General features: G+C 40.0%; 1 protein-coding gene across 2 annotated transcripts in view; it reads right to left on the reverse strand.

Moving 5' to 3' along the window:
* The window catches only part of Col19a1 (collagen type XIX alpha 1 chain), a 296,825-nt gene extending 275,069 nt beyond the window's left edge, over positions 1-21,756 (reverse strand). For both annotated transcript variants that reach the window (XM_033756533.1, XM_033756532.1), the window contains exons 1-2: positions 21,111-21,756; positions 9,293-9,419 (exon numbers count right to left, since the gene is read on the reverse strand). In XM_033756533.1, the coding sequence (XP_033612424.1) occupies positions 9,293-9,419; positions 21,111-21,197 (214 nt within the window). In that variant the 5' untranslated portion in view covers positions 21,198-21,756. The remainder of the gene's footprint in view (positions 1-9,292; positions 9,420-21,110) is intronic.
* Positions 21,757-21,783: the final 27 nt, after the last annotated feature.

Consider the following 21,783-nt stretch of genomic DNA (forward strand, 5'->3'; position numbering starts at 1 on the left):
TGAAAGGGGCGCAGAGGAAAAGGCTGATAAATGGGACTTCATTTTAATCCTTTTTAATCAAAAGACAATCTTACAAGAGTGAAAAAGGCAACTGAGACATTTGCAAAACATATACCCAAAAAGTGTCATGTTCAGAATATACAATGAACTCCTACAAATTACTACCAGAAATATTGAAAAACTCATTTTTAAAATGTACAAAAAAACTTTAAAGCACTTCACAAAAGAGAATATTCAACCTGCCAACCGATATATGAAAAAGTATCCAAATTGTTAGTAATCGAGGAAATACAGAATAAAACCACAGGTACCATTTTTGATTAAACTTTTTTTAAAAAAACAATGTTATTGGTACAATTTATATGTAAGTAATGATCACATTCATCAAAGGGAATTTGTACCTGAACATAACATATCTCGATTCCCAACCCCCTCCCCTCCCTTCAACCTTTCCATCCCCTTATTTACAAAAGCTTTGTTTCCACTCTTCCCCTTCCTTCTTCTCCTCTCCGTCACAGCTCCCTTTTCCTTTTGAACAATTTCTTCCCGTTTTGTGTTGTCTATTTTACATTTTGGTCCTCATTTCCCCTTTCGGTTTCTCACACTGGAGAGCCAATGCAATATTCACCCATATGTGTCCAATTTATTTCACTTAAGAATATGTTCCCAAGTTGCATCCATTTAGCTGTAAATGTCTCAAGTTTATCTTTCTCTATGGCTGAGTAGTAATCCATTGTAAAAAAATAATCACATCTTTTTTATCCTTACATTGTTTGATGGGCATTTGGGCTATTTCCAAGATTTAGCTATTACAAACTGTGCTGCTATAAACATGGGTGTGCATGTATCATTGTGGTGTGAATTTGATGGGCTTGGGCTATTTCCAAGATTTAGCTATTACAAACTGTGCTGCTATAAACATGGGTGTGCATGTATCATTGTGGTGTGATACTTTTAATACTTTTGGGAAGATACCATTAAATGGTTAAAATTATAGAACCACGTATCCATGAGGATGTGATACAGAATAAATAGAATTTGCTATTTCCAGTGGTATCTGTATAAGTACTTCCCCACCAAAACAACCCACCTACATTTCTTGTGGTAGTAGAAATTAGTACAACCATTTTAGAAAGCTGTCTCAAAGTGTTTGTTAAAGTTAAATATATATGAACCCCATCCACTTGGAAACTTAATGACCCAAGAGAAATGGTAGTATAAAAAATGAGTGTAAATGATCTCCTTAGATAATAATATGCATGACTGCATTACTTATAATAGTCTAAATTCGGAAGCAACCCCAAAATTAGTTCAACAAGAGAATAAATTGTGTTATATACAATGAGACACTGTATAGCAATAAAATAGAATGAACTAATGATACATGTAACAACTGGATTAATCTCACATACATAATATTAAGTGGAATTGGATCATTCCCTCCAAAGTATAAACTGCCTAGTTTCATTGACACGAAGTTCCAGAGAGAGCACACCTAAACTGTGTCAGATCAGTGGCTGCGCTGGTGCGGTGTCAACCGCAGTGGGCACAGGGAAGCCCTGTAGGGTCCTGGAAATGTTCTGTGCTTTCACGTGAGTGATTGTCACGTGGGTGTATAAATGCATAGGCAAAGCTTCATCAAATTGACTCATTCCTTGACTTTGGTTTGTGTAATAACAATAAAAATAAGATAACAGCAGGGGCCGGGGATTTAGCTCAGCGGTTCGGTGGCCTGCCTTGCAAGTGCAAGGTCCTGAGTTCATATCTGAGAGAAAATATTTTCTGCTAAAAATGATTCTTATAAAACTTTAAAAACTAATTTCTGATCAAATTTTTATAATGACTACAAATGACTATATGGTCATAATAAATAAGATTAACTTCAAATTCCTCAGTAGATGATTGGTAAAACAAATCTCAAGACAGTGAAAAGACACTTTCCACTGTGACACTTTGGTAATGAGGAAAAGGTATGTTGGCCTATTTCCAAGCTGGAAACAGTATATACCTTATTTAAATTCTTCTAAGGACCTGATGAATCTTTGATGATGTCAAAGTAACAAACCTGTCACTTTGAAATGAATAGAATTCAACATTTCCAGCAATATTTATGTATTTATCCACTGAAAATGTCTAGTTCATGAAAATGAAATGCTGTTTCATATCTGTGGGAGCCATGCTTTGTTGTAAAAACCTGAACAAAATAAATTAAAACTAAAGGTTAATTATTTGGGGGTCAGACTTAAGGCACAATAATCTGAATGCATGAAGTCTTATGAATCCATTGAATAAAAAATGACAAGGCAATGAAGTAGGGAATCAAGAGCTGGATATGCTAATTATGCTAATTTATTTAAATATCAATAGTGTGTCTGTGTCTTCAAGATTTACAGGTAAGACTCATCTACATAAATATGCATCAGGTAGACAGAGACCAAGGACCCTATCACTTTTCCCTCAAAGGCAACTACTTAAATTTCATCACAAAAGTCACACTGCTTAGAGAATCATAAGCAGGTTTGTTTTTCAAAAGTAAATACAAATGTCATTAACAAAATGATACTAGGATGCTAATGATTATCCGGTCCACTTCCCTTTTTACTTGGCTTGAAGAACTTGAGCAATCTGGGGGATTGGAGGGGTATTAAAAAGGGCCAAAGGAAATAGAGAGGAAGGCAGCTTGGTCATATTGGCATATATCACAATTTTATCTGGGGTACCTACAAATAAAACACATACTTCTTAGTTTTAACCCAGCTCTCCTCTCAAATCAGGGGTACAAGTCATCCAAGAGACTCTGATCACAGAGCCACTCAATGGCACAGTTGAAATTTCCTACAAACCAACTTTTCTCCTCTGTGTTGAATGGTTTTTATCAAAATCATACTTTAAATAAAATAACAAAAGATGTGTATATTCTGGGAGGCTGAGAAAGGAGAATAAAACATTCAAGCCTTAAAACGGGGCAACTTAGTGACTTAGCGAGGCCCTTCTCAAAATAAAAACTAAGAACTCGGGATATGGCTCAGTGTCAGGGCTCTGGGTGCAATCCTCAGTCCCTCCCCAGAAAGGGGAAAAGAAAAAAATCAGGTTTTTACGGCACACAAAGCACAGATCCATCTCTCTGTATCCTGCGTTCCCTTATGCCTCTCCTTGTGAGACTCCAGGTCTGGGCCTTTCGATTATTTCTGCCATCTGCTGAGCAACGCTTTGCCCAGGCCATGGTGCTGACCGCTTGCTGGGCTTCCTGCATCTTCCTCTCACTGCTCTCTGTCTCTGCTCAAATGTCCACACTTGAAGCAGCCTTCCCAGACCCTCTGTGGATAAAATAACCTCTCCTCACCCATCTCCTGTGTGATCGCCGCACACAGCAAACAGAAGGCAGGACTCCGCATCAATTTTGAATGTCACATATGTAACCAAAACATTTTAATGTAAGTTTGCCTCGTGAAATATTTGGAATATACTCCTCCTAAAAATATCACTCGCTGTTCACCTAAATTCAGATTGAGCGTGTTGTCCTGTGTTTGTCTAGCCACTCCACCTCACTGCCCAAACTGTGTGAGGCCAGATATGATTTCAGCTTGGTATAAATAGCTGACAGTGAAGATGGAAGAAAGCGGAGGAGGTGAGATCCAAGAAAACACAGGACGTGATCATAGGTAGAAAGGAGCAGGACTGGACTTGCTTCAGTGGCTGATGCTTTCTTGTAGTGAAATGAATCCCACCAGAGAAATATGAGCAGGTAAGACAAAGTAAATTAATCTGCGCTGGAAGAGAGGAGGAGTTGGAAATGTTGTTTGAGGTGCCATTAGAATTCAAATGGCGAAGGATTGAACCGACACCCGGAAACCAGGATACGCAAAGGGAGCAGCGGAGTGAAGAGAGGAGCTACAGAATAGGAGAAGACGTGCGAAGTAGTCTGTGAACAAGGGGTTGATACCTAGAATATACGAGGAACTCAAAAACCTCCGCAGAAAAGGACTCAAGTGGTGTGATGTTTAAAGTAGGCAAGTGATCTAAATTTCTCCAAAGATGATATTCACATGGCAAAAAAGTATTTAAGAAATGCTCAACATCACAGGTTATTAGGGAAATGAAAACCCAAACCACCATGAGAGTTCATCTCACTTCAATGAAATAGCTGTCATCAAAAAGGCAAAGAAAGGGGCCGGGGATTTAGCTCAGTGGTTCTGCCGCCTGCCTCACAAGTGCAAGGACCCGAGTTCGATCCCCGGTACCCCCCCACAAAAAAAGGCAAAAAAATTAAATGATCGAAAGGATGTGGAGCGAGGAGATCTCTTGTGCACTATTGATAGGATGGAAAGAGCGTAGCCTTTATGGAAACCAGTGTGGCATATTTCTCAGAAAACTAATACAGAACTATAATATGACTATTCGAGAGTACATACATGAAGGAAACACAATCAGCACACAAAAGAGGTTCCTACTCATTGATGTTTATTGTGGCTCTATTCACAATAGCCAAAATACAGAGTCATCTAATGTTCCCACCGATGGACAAACAGAAAACGGAAGTGTGGTAACACAGAAAAGAAAGGAAGGCGTCCTGCTGGTGGCAACACAGATGGAACGCAAGGATATGCTAAGTAAAATGAGCCAGACACTGAAAGACAAATATTCTATTCTCTTGCTCATCCTTAGAAGTGCTAAAATCTTTTTATTTCATGGAAGAGTGGAATCATGGTCAGCCAATGCTAGGAAAAGTAGAACAGAAGTAGGCTAGAGGAAGTTCAGATGCAGTTACCCAAATATTATTGCAAAGGGGGAACAGGCCCTTTCGTTGTCCTGAAGTGCTGAGGATTAAGCCAAGAGCCTCACAAAGGCTGCTAAGTAAACGGTGCACCACCACGTTACACACCTCAGCCCCAGGAGAAACAGGTTTTGTTGTTCTACAGCATAACCGGTGTGATTATATTTTACAGCAGTTTATTATAAAGTTTATAAGAACTAGAAAGTAGGAGTTCATAGGTTTCCAGTACACAGAAACAATAAATATTTTAGGAGATGGAAATTCTAATTAATTGGCTCATTACACATTGGACAGTATATATCAGTATGTAGTGAATTATCACACTGTGCCACAGAAATATGTGCAAATATTTTATGTTAATTAAAAATCCTTTATCAAATACATAAGGAAATGGACCTCAAAACAGACGTCCAGGCTGGGAAGTAAAATTGGAAATAACTGGCATAAAAATCGTATTTAAAAGCGCAAGCATGAGTGAGACTACATAGGGAGCAAGACAAGAAGAGAAGAGAGCAAGGGCTGTCCCTTAACTGCAGCATTTCTCTTCCTTTTGTTAAAATCTGATTTTTCTGTTTCTTCCTATCCACAGGAATACACACAGCATCTCTGCAATTATTCCCTGCGAAATCACAATCAAAATCTGCCTGGCCTGATAAGGTTCTACTTATCGGTCTCATCTCCCCTGCTCTAAGGGGAAGTGTTTCCTTCTCCTATCATGACAGAACTCACAGCACACCTATCACGTCCAAACCTACAGGCCAACAGCCCGGACCACAGGTGGGAAGTGAAGAGCAGCAATTTACCGCAGAAAGAGAAAGGCTTTGCTTGCCTTTGTAAATGGATGGACAGTAGCCTTGTGCTGTTTTGCATCTTTGAAAGCCTAAAATTGACTTCTTGTTGGATGGAGGGGAAATCGAGTCTCCTCATTTCATTGTTAGCAGTTGCCCTCAAGGGTCCTCGTGCATTTTAAACTTTGCCAATACATCCCCTAAAAGAATATCCATAATCTCGGGCAAGAGAAAAACAATGATTAACAAAAATAGGCAAAGTGCACCGGTCCAGAATATAACAAAAGTGATATGAAAAAGTGACCAAACAAGAAAAAATGGGAGCAGCTATTTTAAGAAAAGTCATAAAGGGTCACAAAAACATGTTCACTGCTTATCTTTGATCCAAAACCTTTCCTCCAAAAGAAAATACCTGGTCAGAAGCTATATAAAGAGCTACATTCTTTATCTAATCATTGTGATGCCTCCTTCACTTTCTAAATTTAGGCGTTACAAAGTACATTTGTCAATGCTACAATTTTTACTGTGTATGTTGAACTCTAGGATTTCTTAAAATCATAACAGAAAATTCTCTATACCATAGCATACTTTTGCTCTGATTTTAAGAGCGAAGTGTCCATCAAAAGCCGTATTTCAGAAGACTAGCTTTCTCTGGAAATTAGTAGAAAACTATTTTAGTAGAGTTTCTGTGTACAGTTCTCCATCTATGTTTATAGTCAGTTTCATCTAGACACTTGACAGGAAGAATAAGCTCTAAGCTAAAAATGCTATTATTTAAATGGCATTCGGTCAACTCTGGTTTGTCTATTTTCTTTCACCTCTGGTTTTCCTTTATTAGTTTCGTAAGATAATTTAACACTTATGTCCTAAAACACATTAAGGGAAAAAGAAGAAACTAATTAATTGACATATAGGTGTCGATCACAGAGGAAACAGTTTTAAGCAACTGATTACAGCAAGTTTTAAGGTTACCTAGCAGGGTATATATTTTAATACAGTTCTTGTTCTCATCTTCCTCTGACAAGTAACTGAAATGAAACTATGGCACTCAAGTTCATCGGCAGTATGAAAATATACAAATATGCCTTATTTCATAAAGTCAATAGAATAGTAAAATTAATGAAAGAATATGGAATGGCTGAATTCTTAATACCTCCAAGGGTTTAAAATTCCAGTTGTTACTGAATCTTCCCATCTTATTCTTGAATTCTGCACCATCCGGGACACTACTCCAGATAACCATTAAACGCACCATCAAGTAAAGCAATTAAAAGACTCAACCTATCCTTCATATATTTAGATTGAACAGTAAACTGTTGACAACTTGACAGGCGCCAAAGCTGAAACCTTAGCCTCCCCCTCAGATTGGTTATATTTTATTTTTAGATGTAATCACCTCCCTCCGGAAAATGGTTAGTGACCACAAGCGCAGGTCTGCGCAAGGAAACTAAAATGGGAACCTGGCACCGTGAATCAGACACACAAGACAGGAGAGAAGAGCCACCCCCGGCCCCTCACCATCACACGCATCCATAATCCCTTTGACAATGCTGCGTTGACGTTTTCAATGAATGCCAGCGAGACCTGAACCGAAGCAATTTCCACGGCACGTTCCGCATGCACTGCTTTGTGAGCGCCTTCGACCAAAGGGCATGGTAAAAAGCAGCTCGAGTTTGTCATTGATTTCCTGTAGTCCTACATGGTGTGTGAGTCTGGTTAGAACTCAGATTAATTTTAAATGCGTGTTCTTAGGAAAATCTCTCAGAGGGATTAATTCAATAAAGCTACCAGGACCAGAATATATGTGTTTTGGCGGTCCTTTATACACTATTACTCGATTAAGGAATCGAGACAGCAGATACAAAAGCTACAAAAGCAAAACATTTAGGGGGACTCCGGGGTGGGGAAGCTCAGTTAAGTGAGATGATTGGGTTCCAGAGAGATGCTGTAATCACCATGCCGTGGTTAATAATATTCTATTTTCGTACATCAAGACTTTGTCAGGAGGACAGATGCCATGTTAAATATTCTTCCCCAGTTTAAAAAAAATTACTAACGACAAAACGTCAACTAAAACACTGAAGAGAAAATAAGAGGAAACTAGTGGGACAAAATGCAAGACAGTCAGCTGAGGAAGAAAGAGACATGAAACGTCCGTCAATTACTCCGAGGGTGAGGGTCTGTCCAAGAGCTCCGCGGATCCGGTCTGCAGTAAGTCCACCCGGGAGCTCCTTAAAGAAGTAAGGGACCACATCCCTTCCGGTCTAACCCATGTCCTGGGACTCGCTGAATGCAACAGGAAGGCATCAATGCCTCAGCTGATTCTCGCTCTCACTAAAACTGGAGAAGCATTTACAGAGCCTTCACATCACCCAGAACCTTGACCACACAACCTGGTGTGCCAGAAACCCCAGTCCCACGCATCTGAAGGGTCACCCTCCTTGAAGTCCGTCCTCCCACTTAGACCGCAAAGCACATGACTTACAAGGAGACTCACATTTACAAGGTGGCAACATCATCGGAAGAAACTTCCCTGCCTGTGTACTTTTTCAATATAGCCAGAGTTGTTATGGTCCGTGCTTTTTCATTTCTCAACAAGTAAAGTCTTTTCCCCCAGAGTTGCATGACATCCACAGGATATCATTTATAGAGTCATAGAATATTTAAATGTTCATGTGGATTGTTTTAAGAAAGGCATCCCCTGCTAAACTAGTGTGAAATCTTGAAGACATGAAACTCTGAAGGACTAAAGTTTGTTAAATCTTTATATAAAGATTTATAAGTCTTTATAAATAGTTTGTTAAATCTTGATAAATCTTTATATGTTTATTTGATGTGTCTTCAAACTGTGTCTAGCTAGGTGGCTATACCTGTTACAATTACTAAAGGAATGTTCAAAAGAATAAATAAATACAGTAAGATTCAACCAGGGAATACAGATCAGTGTGAGAACGCATTACATGTGGTCGTTTTTCACAGGAGAATTGAAGCGTTCCTTTCCTTAGCAAATATCTTCCTCAGTGTGTCTAATTCAACTTTGTGATATGAAGTACACCTAGGTCAGTAGTTTACACATACTAAATGTTCAACAACAGCCTTCCAAAGTGATCACATCCAGCAATTAATTTTAAAATTCGGAGATGTAAACAAATGTTTCAAATGACTTTTAAGCCCTTGAAAAATATTTATAAGAAGATGAGTAAATTTAACAATTGCACATAAATATTGTACATTTCATTCAAAAGGTACTTGAAAGATCTGTCAACATTTTCTCTTTGTGTGAGACACTATGAAACTGACAAATAATTAAACTACATTTCTCTTTACATTTCCTATTCCATTTCCCTTTCCCCTAATTAAGATTACATATGTCCTCATTAGTCCTAATTAATGATGAGTTTCTGTACTTACAATTTAAACAAGTAATTATTAAAGGGGAAAAATGAGAGTACCACAGATGTGCAAACACAGACACACACATTATATTTGTAAAAGTGACGGGAAGGAAAAGCTAGACAGATAAATCACGTGTAATGTGGTCACTTTTGGTAGTTTTTGATGAAATTATGCGAAGGTCAGTGGTAGAACACATGAATCCTAATTATTCTATTCTGGTAGATCTAATCCACAGCCTCTTCAACCTTAATGCAATTTGTTGTAATGATTACTTTAAATAATTTAAGGACTATAAATAACATTTGGCAATTGCACAAGTGGGTGGCCTAGATACCTGGCTTGTCCCTGACGGTCACAGAAGTGGAAGCAGGAAGCAGGAGCAGTGCCACCCAAGGCCAGAGTTTCCAAGAGTCCCTGTGCCTCATTGTGCCTCGAAACCACGTGAACGAGAGGCCACAGATCTGCAACAGAAAACAAACACTCAGACTGAGCATACTGTATTCCGCTATCTCATGTCCAGCAAATTCTCATGACCAAAACCAACAGATCTTTATGTTTTTACATTATATTCAATTAAATAACAAGATATGTGCTATTATAATACCATGTACCTGTAATTACATAGAATGTATCAATATATACCTTGATCTTTAGGGAACATCTTGGAAAGGATTTTCAGATTGTTTTGTAGTTAATTGTCATTATCAATACAGCCTCTTAACGATTTAAATTTTCTCTTTTAAATACTTCTAAGAATCCTTCCACTTATACTGTGTTATTTAAAAATTTTTAGAAAAATATGCATAAAATTTACATTTTAAACCATTGTAAGAGTACAAGTCAATGGGATTGAGTACGTTCACATTGTTGTGCAACGGTCACCAGCAGACATCTCTACAACTGCCATATTGCAGACCTGAAATGCTGTGCCCATTAAACAATAATTTCCCATGGCCTTCTCCCTCTTCAACTGGAACTTATTCTACTTTCTACTTCTATAAATTTGACTACTCTAGTTACCTCAAGTAAGTGTAATCATTCCAGCTTTGTTATTTTTTTATTTCAATAATGATTTACAAGTTTATCCATGTTTTAGTATGTATCAGAATTCTCTTCCATTTTTTAGACCAAATTATACTCCATTGCATGCAAATAGCACATTTTATTTATCCATTCCTCCATCGACAGGGATTGAAGTTCCTCCCATCTTTTGGTTGTAGTGAGTAATGATGCTGTGAACACGGATATGCAAATATCTATGTGAGTCCCCATTTTCAATTATTTTTGATATGAACCTAGATGTGAAATTGCTAACTCTACTTTTAATTTCCCGAGGAAATGCTATATTGTTTTCCACAATACTTGTGCCATTTTACATTCCCACCAACAATGCACAGTTTCCAATTTCTCCATTTGTTCCCAAAGAGCTATTTCCTTCCTTCCTTCCTTCCTTCCTTCATTCCTTCTTTATTTCCCCCACCCTTTCTTTCTTTCCTTTCTTTTTTTTTTTTTCTGGTATAGGGGATTGAACTCAGGACCTTGTGCTTTCAAGGCAGGTGTAGGGCCACTGTGCTAAATCCCCAGCCTTTACCTTATTTTCTTTCTTTTCTATAGATTCCATACCGCTAGGTGTGAGATGGTGTCTCATTGCAGTTTTGATTTGGAGTTCCTCAATATCAGTGATGTTGGGCATTTCCCATGTGCATATTGGCCATTGGTGTATCTTCTTTGGAAACACACCTACACAAATACTTTGCATTTCTTCATCTGGTTGCTCATTAGTTAGTTAAATTGTAGGTGTTCTTTGTATGTCCTGGAGATTAACCCCTTATGAACTTATAATTTGCAAATATTTTCACCAATTCCATGAATTTTCTTTTCACTCTATTGTCTGTGTACTTTGATATAGAGAATATTTTTTATTTTTATATAGTTTATTTTTTTTCTTTTGTTGTCCCTTTTTTTGGTGTCATCTACAATGATTCACAATAATAAATATAATTTTGTTATTTGTAATTTTGTTTTCTCTTCTGAAAATGTTTTACATATTTTGCCTTAAATGATGTCATCGTAAGTTTAACTATGTTGTTGCTCATTTAAATAATTACTGCTTCTAGAGTGATTTCTGAACATGTGAAAAGTAATCTTTCATTCCATTTAAAGAGGAAAATGGATCTAGGTAATGCCTACTTTGCTTGAGCCTGCTACTGCCATCCTATTTAACATTGATGTGTTACCTCCTGTGGTTGTCTTTCTACTCTACAGGTATTACAATAAAATATTTTATAAATAAAATCCCTATAATGGAAAACTTTAGTATCATTTAATCAATTTTATTGTAGTAAAGTAACTAAAAAGGAAATAAATGAGAAGTAAAACCATGTCTCCCTTGGTGTATTTGACAATTATGGTAATATCAGAATAGCTATTCAAGAGTTCTAAATATGCAAATACACGTTCTGCCACTTACTTATGATCATTCAAAGTTTAATGTAGCCTCAAGTACAAAAGAATTAATCGTACCAGTGACTAAATTCTGTGAGAATTAAATCTTTTTAGAAAAACTAAAGCCACCATCTTTGGTATTCTACATGTTCCAAATGCCCTGCAATCAGCATCTTAAAATTAATTCAAGATTTTAGATGCTTCTGGATGAATAGCTGCAAGCAGCCCCCACAATATTAAAACCGAATGTGTGGTTCTAAGTAGCAAACAGCTAATTGTATGCCTTACATCTTTCGAATTTCCTCATCCACCTGCAGTCCCAATCCTCACATGACTTTGCAAAGTTATCCTAGCTCTTATTTCACGTCAGCCGGTAAATGTTTAAGAAATTAATTCTATTTCAAATAAATGAACTAAAAATATTCACCTAATTTTCAGAGAGACCTGGGATTCTATCTTTAACTGAAGTGATTCACATTAGTTGGCAAGTTAGTAACATAACACGGTTTCACACCTAGTCTCCAGCACTCATGAGCAGGCCAGGGAACTTTCTAAGCCTTAACTTACTCATCTACAAAGTGGGAATGCTAGGGTGTCATTTAAAAAATGAAAACTGTATGGTATGTGACTTCAAACTGCTAATTATTTTAAAGGTAGCTGTTATTATAATCGTTTGCTTTACATACTAATAAAAATGATTAACTTTACAAGTATACTTGTCTCTTCAGCCTGAGGCTGATTTGCTAGTTGAAAAACAAAGAAATGCCAAAGTACCGTAGAAATTTATAGTCACTAAACTATTGATTGCTGTTAGAGTAACAAAGAATGAGACATCTATAAAAACCAAAAGCATATGGATTTTTTTTTTGTTGTTTTTTGAGACAGGGTCTCACTACGTAGTTGAGACTGACCTGGAACTCACTATGTAGCCCAGGCTGGTCTCAAACTCACAGCCATTGTCCTGCCTCATCCTCTTGAGTGCTAGGATTACACGTGTGCGCCACCACACCCGGCTTCAAAAGCATATTGGTTTGATCCCAGCACCTCCTACCTCTCTCCCTGAACCCCTCAGAAGATGACAGCACTGGACTTAAACCTCATTTATCCAGTATTCAAAGTGTAAGATTTTATGGTTAGTTAACGAAATGTTCTAGCTTTTGAAAGACTGCCATTCCATCACTTCTGTGATACGTCTCTCACCAGCCTCTGCAAGAACTTGAGAATACTTTTCTCAGTGCCATTTCCGGTAGCTGACCGTGTCCTCCTTCCGTGTGCCCTCACTCTCGCTGGGCTCCCTGACTTCCCACGTCCCAGTCTCTCCTTCGTTTTACTGCCTGATCACTTACTAAGGGGATCTGCGGGCCCCTCCCCTCTTTCTCTCTGTAACGTCTCCCTGGGTGAACTCAACCTTCTCTTGGCCTTACAGAGTATCTGCAAGGTGACGGATCTGAAAGGTACATCTCTAGGGCAGGCCTTGTCTCTGAACTTGTCTCTGACTGTGCATCCAACTGTCCCTTCACTAGTCCCTGTGAGGATGTCACACAGATATCCGAAACTCAATCCAAATTAAACTCTTGATTCACAGCCACGCCTTGTTCCTCTTGTGCTCTTTATAACCTCAATAATTATCTCCCATTAAAATGCTTAAAGCAACAGTAGGTTTGATATTGTCATGGGTAACATGATGCCAGATGAGCATAAAGCATCAGCAATTATACAGGAAGAAACACTACATTTCGTAGTTCCGGGGATTGAACTCAGAATTGCGTGCTGAGCTACCTCCCCAGACTCTTTTTAAAACTTCATTATCTTGAAACAGGTTCTCACTAAATTACTAAATTCCCCAGACTGGGCTTGAATTTATGATCATCCTGGATCAGCCTTCAAGAATGCTTGGATTAAAGGTGTGTAACACCACGCCTGTCTAGAAAATGAATCTCTGCTACGCATGAAGGAACAAAGACTTCAGGGAAAGGTAGGCCTGGAATTGTGTATTCACCACTTTTCTATCTGTAGCGTCTAATGCCAGACACCCACTTCTTAAAGGAGTGGTTTATTTTTAGCTCATGGTTTCAGAGAGTTCAGTCCATGCATGGCCCGCTGGCTCCAAGGCAGAAATGCCATGGGAAAAGGACTTGCCAAATGAAAGTTGCTCAACCCATGGTGACAAAGAAGAAGAGAGAAGAGCAGAGACAGGAACAAGAATGCACCCTTTTAGGTCCCCTCCCAGTGATCACTTATGCCCATGCTATGCTTCCTAAAAGTATATTCAGGTACAAACTCCTTGATAAATTAATCCACTGATGAGTATAGTACCCCTATAATTTAATCACTTGCCAAAATCCCCACCTATGAGCATGAAATTTGGGGGCTACTTTAGGTCTAAATTGTAATAAATAATAATAAATAAGTAACATAAGTAATATGTATTCTTAATAAAACCTGAAGAATATGGTTTGCAAGGTAGTAGAGAAGATGAAAATGCTTGGAAATTTTTTGAGAACTTCTTACATTTGAAAGATTTACTCCAACCATCTTGCTTGAAGACAGTGAACAAAGTTGTTAAAATGAAGAGTTTAAGAAAGATGGTTCCAACCTTCCTACATATGTGGTAAAACGGATTATTAATATTTGTCTTCCTCTGTTTGGCTTGTTTAGCTTAACATGATGCCTTCTAGTCCCATCTATTTTCCTGAAAGTAACATGTTTTCATTCTTCTTTGTGGCTGAATAATACTCCATCATTTATAAGTACCATATTTTCTCTGTAGAAGGGCATTCAGGCTAGTTCCATATTTGAAAACTGCCACAATAAACACAGGCATGCCTGTAAATGTGCACTATGCGGAAATCAGAAGCCCAACCTTCTCACTGACTTTTCTGTCTTTCTTATGTCCATATCCCACATCTAAACTGTAAAGTCATGTTAGTGTCACCCCAAACACAGCTCACATCCACCAGTTAACCTCTTCTCCTCTGCTATTATCCCAGTTTAGATTATACTAGTTTAAACCCTCGAGCCTACTGGGATAATTAATAGTATGAAATAGGAAGAAAAGGGCTAAAGGTGTAGGGAAAGTGGGAAGGGTAGAGGAAAGGAAATAAGGGAAAAGAAAAAATATGAGAAAATGAAAAAATGGAAATAAAGTGTTTGTAAATGGGGAGGGGAGAAGCGGGTGAAGGGAGGGCAGGGACAAGGGGAAAAAATGAGAACCAAGACCTGTCTTGTGAAGGTACAGGATCCCAGTAATGAATGTAACTGTATTGTATACTTACATTGTACCAATAAGCTCAATAAAAAGAAAAAAAATAAACCCTCAACAGCTTCCTGACTGGTTCTCCCCATCCCTTGTTGCCACTTGGCTGAATTCGTTCTCTACACAATGCTAGAGAACTTTTCTAGCGGCCTGAATGTTGAGTCGTGTCATCTCCCTGCTTCAACCATCTCATAATGTCCTGCTGTACATTAGATATAACCCAAAAGTCTTTCTGTAGCCTAGAAGCCCTCAATCATTTGCCCTTTGCCCACCTCTCTAACATCATCTGGTGCCATTATCTTCACTGATATTCTGTTCCTCAGATTCCCAGGTTTCTTCTCAACCTCAAAGGTTTTGTATGCTGTTTCCTCAGTCTGGAACATTCTAGGTCCTGTTCCTCCTTCGCTTTCCAGTTTAAATATCACCATGTGGAAGAGCCAGCACTTAACTGATCCAGAGGGCCAGTACTCCATTATTCTTTAGCTCAGATTTTGTTATGTCTGCATACACGTTTTTTGCCTACTCACTCTAAGCTCCTTAAGGACAGATTGTGATGGTCTTGTGTGACATTGTGTCCTGGAAGCCTAGCATTTTACGTGTAAGAATGGAGACACAAGAGATATTGGTCAAATTTTAAAGAAAATGCTAATTTAAAAATTTGAGGTACAGCAAAACATATTTATTTTTAATTTGTAGTGACAATGATTTATTACTCTTAAGGACTTCAAAATCTTACACTATTTCAAGGGTCATTATTGTAAGCATTTCTTTTCTCTGTATATTTTAACACGTGTTTACCTTCTGAGGTTTCCATTGCTCAGATCCAGATTAAATGAAAATGTATGTCACTCGACTAGGAACATTTAAAAGACTTTTTGTCACAGTCTTAAAATATATCTTTGTGTGCACCTAAAAATGCATTTTCCAGGTCTTTCACTTCTGCTGAAGGTATTTTCAGGGTATCTGCAGGTATTTTCAGTGTATTTGGCCCCTACAAAACTGTCAAGGCCAAAGCTTCTCTTGGGGTGTCTCTGGAGCACATCTTTCTTGGATCCTTCTCACTGTTCCCCGATACCTGACATTCCCAGGTGCTCTGTGGATGCACCTCTATTGCCTTCCCTTACATACTAACTCCTGTTAACATTGTCTTAGATTCATCTATAAAACTATACCTTGACCATCGCCCAGCAGGAACCTGAGAAGGCAGGATAAAAACCTGCCAAGTTTTGGTAAAGAAGTTCGTGGGCAAAGCCAAGAATTCTCAATTCTAAGACAATGTTAACAGGAGTTAGTATGTTGTTCTTCTCAGATTAAGTTAAACTTTAATACAAATCTTCAATGTTCAGAAGCCCCCAGACAATGTATGTGGACACTGAGGTTTTTGAAGGTCCTCAGCGTACCTTTGCTAAACTTGTACAAAGATGCTTTACAATAGATTTTCAAGAAGGATTTAGAGAATATTAGATCCATATGATCTTATCGTTTGAAGTAGAGTTTCATTTATAAATGGCATTTTAACATTCATAATAATTTGAGAGGCAGTAGACATGAACAGGGTGTTCTTTAAGAGATCTACACACCATATGTCTACATATTTGAAAGTTATAAGTAAAGCTAGCAACATTGATAAAAAAATAAATATATTTTCACCTTTTACATGAGCAACTACCTACACAAGGTCCTGAAAGCTCAAGTCAAGTCTAGAAAACACTTACCTATGTGGAATGAGCTGCCCTAAAACACAATTCACCTCTCGTTTTTTTCAATCTCTTGTTCCACACACAATATGAAGGCTCTCACTCACACACGTGTGGACCTGCCAATAAGTATAAGTTCTAGAAACTACACGTGAGCCACATCCCCACTTCTGCTAAGGCAGCTACACACAACCACCTCTTTGCCTAGGCATGTTCACACCAGTGCTTGGTCCTCACTGGCATCATGGACTCAAAGAAGAGGTCTTCCAGATGCCATCTGGGCGTAAGGGTCATTCAACAGAGATCTTCAGAATCTTGGGTTTCCAAGACCCAATCGAGAAACTTAGGTTTTTGAGCAGGCAGATGTTTAGTTCTGTGGATTCCTAACCCTGAAGGCAAGTGCACACCCACACTAAAGCCACATCAAGATACTCTGAATGCAGGGCTGAGAACACAGACACTCTGACCAAGGCCTACGGATCGTTCTTGAGATGGGTGTCTGGTCCCCATTCTGGACAGGAGGCACTAAATCTCATAGAGAGATCCTGGAGCCTGAGACCCCCGTCCCTGTCTGCTTGACTGAGAAGGTTTTGCTCTTACCCCGTGACATTTACTACCAGGATATGGGTCAGCCAATCACAGCCTCATAAACTTCCTCTCAGACATTCAGCTAGTCTCTATCAAGATCCTGGCAGTTTCTTCCCAGCGCTACAAAAAGGAACCTGTGAACCTGCCCAAATCACCCAGACAGCACTGCCTACAACTGATGTCTCTTTGCCATGGCAACAAGGAAATAATGGATGCTGAAGGTCTGGCCTGGACCTCTACCCACTACTTTCACCATCCTTCAATGACTATAGTAGTTTTGGATATTGATTGCATAAAGGAACGAAAAAGAAAGAGTTGTCCCTTATAAAATTCTTTAATTTACCTTTTAAAATTTATAAGGCAATCATCAAAACTAAGAATGTTTGAACTAGGCCATACATTTTAAATAATATTCCTTATTAACCTATATCTGTGGACAGAAAACACAAGGACACAAAGGAACAATAGGAAACCGTAATGTCTTGTCCCATTAATGGAATGACGATGCTCCTACTATGTTCCAGACACAGAGATACAGTTCCTGGCATCACTTTGAACTGGGAATGTGATCCTTAATGGTGATTGTTAACTTCACTTAAGGAAGAGCCTCCTAGCTGATTAGTAATGTCATGGGTATGTCCTAGATGACTGACACGGAGGCCCTCGCCAAGAAGGGAAGACCTACCAGAAGTGAGTGGTATCAACCGATAGACCGGTGGCCTAGAAGGAGTAAAAGGGAAGGGAAGGAGGAGTCCTGCCCCCTTGTTTCTCTGGTCTTTGCCATTGCCTCTGGACATTGATCTCTATTTCCTTCAGGCTCTCAATGCAGACTCTGGCTTTCCAATATAGACTCACACCAGCGACTCTGCAGTGAGCTTCCGGGCCCTTGGCCACAACTGCTACAGAACCCTCCGGCTCTTCCTGTGCACACAGCCATTGTGGATGCTTCCACCTAATGGCCTCTAGAGCTCTTCTCATTTTGATGCTGTAAGGCTGCCCCAAGTCCCTTGCATCATTATTCATATTATATCTGATATTGTTTCTCTGTCTCTAGTGAACCCTAATTGATACAGGGAGACAAAAGTGAGCAAATGAACACAATATCTTTGAGAAGTAGACAATAGGAATGACAGGAAAGCAGAGTATAGATAGGAGGATGGAGGGTGAGCTTGCTAGAGGTTTCTCCATACATGCTTTCAAGTAAACCAATCAAATCCACCTTTCAAACATGACTGGTTTTACTGTTATGCCATTTAATGCTTTATAAAGTTCATCATGCATCTTTGAAAACTTTTATTACATGATGGACCAGGGCATTAAAAGTGGCACCAAACTAGAACACATGGTGAAGACGAAAGTACAGGAAAAGAACGAGAAGAAGATGGAAAAAGAGTACTGATTCATTTATGTAGCCTGTTAAATGATAATACATTTCAGCTTGCAAAACAACAGGCTTAACTTGTTAAATGACTGAGAGAAGTCACGTTTTCAGAACATCCTCAATAAAAAAGAAATGTATGATTTCATAGGTGGTTGATTTTTAAATCAAACCTTCTCGACTGTCCTCCAGTATGCCTATACATAACTCCCCCAGGAAATCCAGTCACACTGTTACAAAATGAGGCATTATATAAATAAGCAAAACAACAGGTGTTACACATCTGTTCTTTCACCAATCTTGAGACTCTCTCCTTAGGAAGAGTCTATAACCATTAGCAGGGGGAAAAAAAAAACAGCTGAAAAGCCATCCAAGCCATCCATACAGAGCTCACTTCAGCCAATAATTAGACAAATATCCCCAAGAGTTTAGATCTGTATCTAAAAATGTTTTACAGCTTTATCGTTGATTGGACAAGTGAAATTGAAATAAGGTTGCAGAAGTCTTTGGCAACCCTGGCAAGGTTTCCATTGGCATCGTATTCTACAGAAACCCCGAACCTTCATGTTTTGGTTATAGGCATCATCATTAACTTAAGAACACAAGAAATTCCAAAAGTCACCTTCAATCACGAGCTTTCCCCACATCTGATCTCTACTAACGTCTATCAAATCTACTTGTAAATTGTCTTTTGAGTTCATACAAACTTCCTCATCCTCACCAAAACAATCTTCATTCACTTCCTCGCCATCTCTAATCCCATATCCCAAGAATTCCATTTCTAAAACAACTATTGAATCACTCTAGTGTTCCCCATAGTGTCTTTTGGTGACTGACCACTGTCTTCTCTTAACAGTTCTCCTGACAGTCAGGGCAACTGCTCTGTCCATCTGGCTTTCTCGCTACCTCTTTGCAAATAAACCATACTTCTTCAAACTACTCACAATACCCTAAACACATGGGCTTTAGGGGAGGGGGGCGCTGGACTGTCCTTCCGGGCCTCTGTCCATCTGGGGACTCTGGCTCTGCCTTTAACACGCAGTTCAAATGCCTCGTCCTTTGAGAAATCTGAGGGAAACACCCCGGCATGTTTCTTCCCCACTGCCTGTGGGCCAGCAGAGAATGGGCCCTCCTGCCTCTGCACACCCAAACTGTCCTGTGATCACTTGCTGTGTTTTTCTCTCCATCCTCTGTGGAACATCTTAAAGAATAAGACTGTTGCCAGGGATTTAGCTCGGTGGTTTCACCGCCTGCCTCACAAGTGCAAGGGCCTGAGTTCAATCTCTGGTACCAAAAAATAAAAGTAGTCTAAGGCAATATATTTTGACAAAAATTAAACAAAGATTTAGATTTTAACTAGTATATCAAACTTAGATTTAGCATGGATTGAAGGAGATACAGAGAGAGAGAGAGAGAGTAGTATAGGAAAATCATTAAAAGAAAACTCAGTGCACATACTTTCAGTTATTTAGTGAGAAAAAAAGATCAGAGTATTATTGAAGTTGCTCTTTGCTAGAACAGAAAAAGCACTCCCTGGTCCGTGACATTTGTGCCACTGACTCTGTCACATTTCTTTCAGGCTCTACATGACGTCACCATTCACTTCAAAACTCACGCTTACTCCCAGGACTCTCAAACCTCGAGTCCCCTCGGCTCTGCCTCACTTCTCTCCACTCGAGACAGCCCTGCAGTGTAACTGACTCTGAGCAACAATGGTGGCCACCAGCTTTCCTGACACTGCGCTCAGTTTCAGCCCTTGTGGCTGGCCTACTTTTTTTCTGATTACCGTTCTCTAGCTCTGTTATTCATAGGTATATCTTTAGGAATGCTGTTTAAACCAATATATATGTATATTTTTGCTAATCCATCCACTATTCCTTATTTTCCTTTGGAAGTGTTCTGCTAGCTTTGTGATATAATCTTACCACTTTACAATTACATTTTATTTCTCTCCAAGAGAGGCTGAGAAAATTTTCGATTCACAACCTAGGCACAGATTAACAGGCCCACTAGTGCAATCTCGCATTCAAAATATTCCCATCAAGTCCAGTATGCAACGTCTTCCGCCAGTGACCTTATCACCGCCTCCACAGTAAGGAACAACGACCTTGCTCAGTACTGACCTTGGTACTGCCTACCCTGATGGAGCCTCTTAGCTCCTACTTTCCAGTGTTGCCATGGTCGATGCCGTCCCACTCCATCTTAGGTTTGCTTCTGCCCAGCTTCTGGTCTTGCAGGCGCCTGAACACTCACTCGCACCCCTAAGCCTTCACACCCGCCCTGCCTCCTGACGGAAATGCCCTCTTGCTTGCTGTCCTTTGCTAAGCCTGGTCACTCTCCTGGTTAAGATCTACGCCTCATCAGGGCGGGCCTCAAGTAAGCCAATACTGGTCCTATTCATTCTGGTTCTGTTTTCTTCTAGCATTTTTTCAGGACTAAATATTAGTAAGTTCCCAGCCCCGCTGATTTGTATTCCCGTTTATTCTCCTTCACTAGAATTTGGAATTTGAAGCCAATTAACCACAGCACCACGGTTTCTATGCCCATATCTCCTGGCTCTCCATCCATCCGCTCTGAACCCCCTGAGTATTTCCGCTTGTCTCCAAACATGAATCAAAAATGCATCAGGAGAGGTCAGTGCGAGGACCAGAAAGTAGGCGGAAATTTTCCGTTTCTGGAGAACACCGTGGGCTCCTCTGTTTGGGATGGTTTCCTCGGACAACGATGATGACGCAGCTATAGAGATAATTCCGTTTGTTTTCCTTCAACTTGCTGAGATTTCTCTTACCTGTCCAGGACAGGCGCGCTCTCCGGCCACATCCGTTGCCCGTCTTTCCCAGGAAACCACATGAGGGTTTCCTACCACTCGAGACATCGGTCTCCTGCAAGCACCTGCCAGGGACTAGTCTCCTCTCTCTGTCCTCCGGGACAGAATTACTGCTCTGTCCCTGGCGGCCACCTCCTCTTCTCCACCCTAAGAGCTGTTCCTATCCAAACAGCTCTGCCGGCCTCCAGGGCAGGGGTTCCCGCCTCACATCCCCTGAACACGGGAGCATCTCGGCACCGCCTCGGCGACTACGCAGCAAAGCCCTTTCCACTTACAGAGGGTCCCGGAGCCTGTGCCTCTGGGACGTGTTTTCTTTCTTCTCTTAAGGAATTGAAATAGCCCTGGTTTATACCGGAGGGAGAAGGTTCTCCACCTCTTCCCTTGGAGGAGGGGGTGCTATTGGAGTGCGAAGCCAGGCGGATGGAAATTCCTCTAAGGCGCCCTTCCAGCCTCACATGGGTCCCTCCCCGGGTGCCCCGCAAAGAGGAGATGGGACCAAGCTGTGTCTGGTGGGTGGGTGGAGGCGGCGGCGCGTTTAGTTCCCGAGTCCTCCCCGGGTTCCGTCCCCAGCTGCGGCCCTGGTCACCCGCTGCCGCAATCCCGGCGGTGCCCTTGTGGCTCTGCGCCTTTGCCG

This window comes from Fukomys damarensis, unplaced genomic scaffold, assembly GCF_012274545.1.
Source record: "Fukomys damarensis isolate Sample0158 unplaced genomic scaffold, DMR_v1.0_HiC HiC_scaffold_27, whole genome shotgun sequence".
NCBI classification, from domain to species: Eukaryota; Metazoa; Chordata; class Mammalia; order Rodentia; family Bathyergidae; genus Fukomys; species Fukomys damarensis.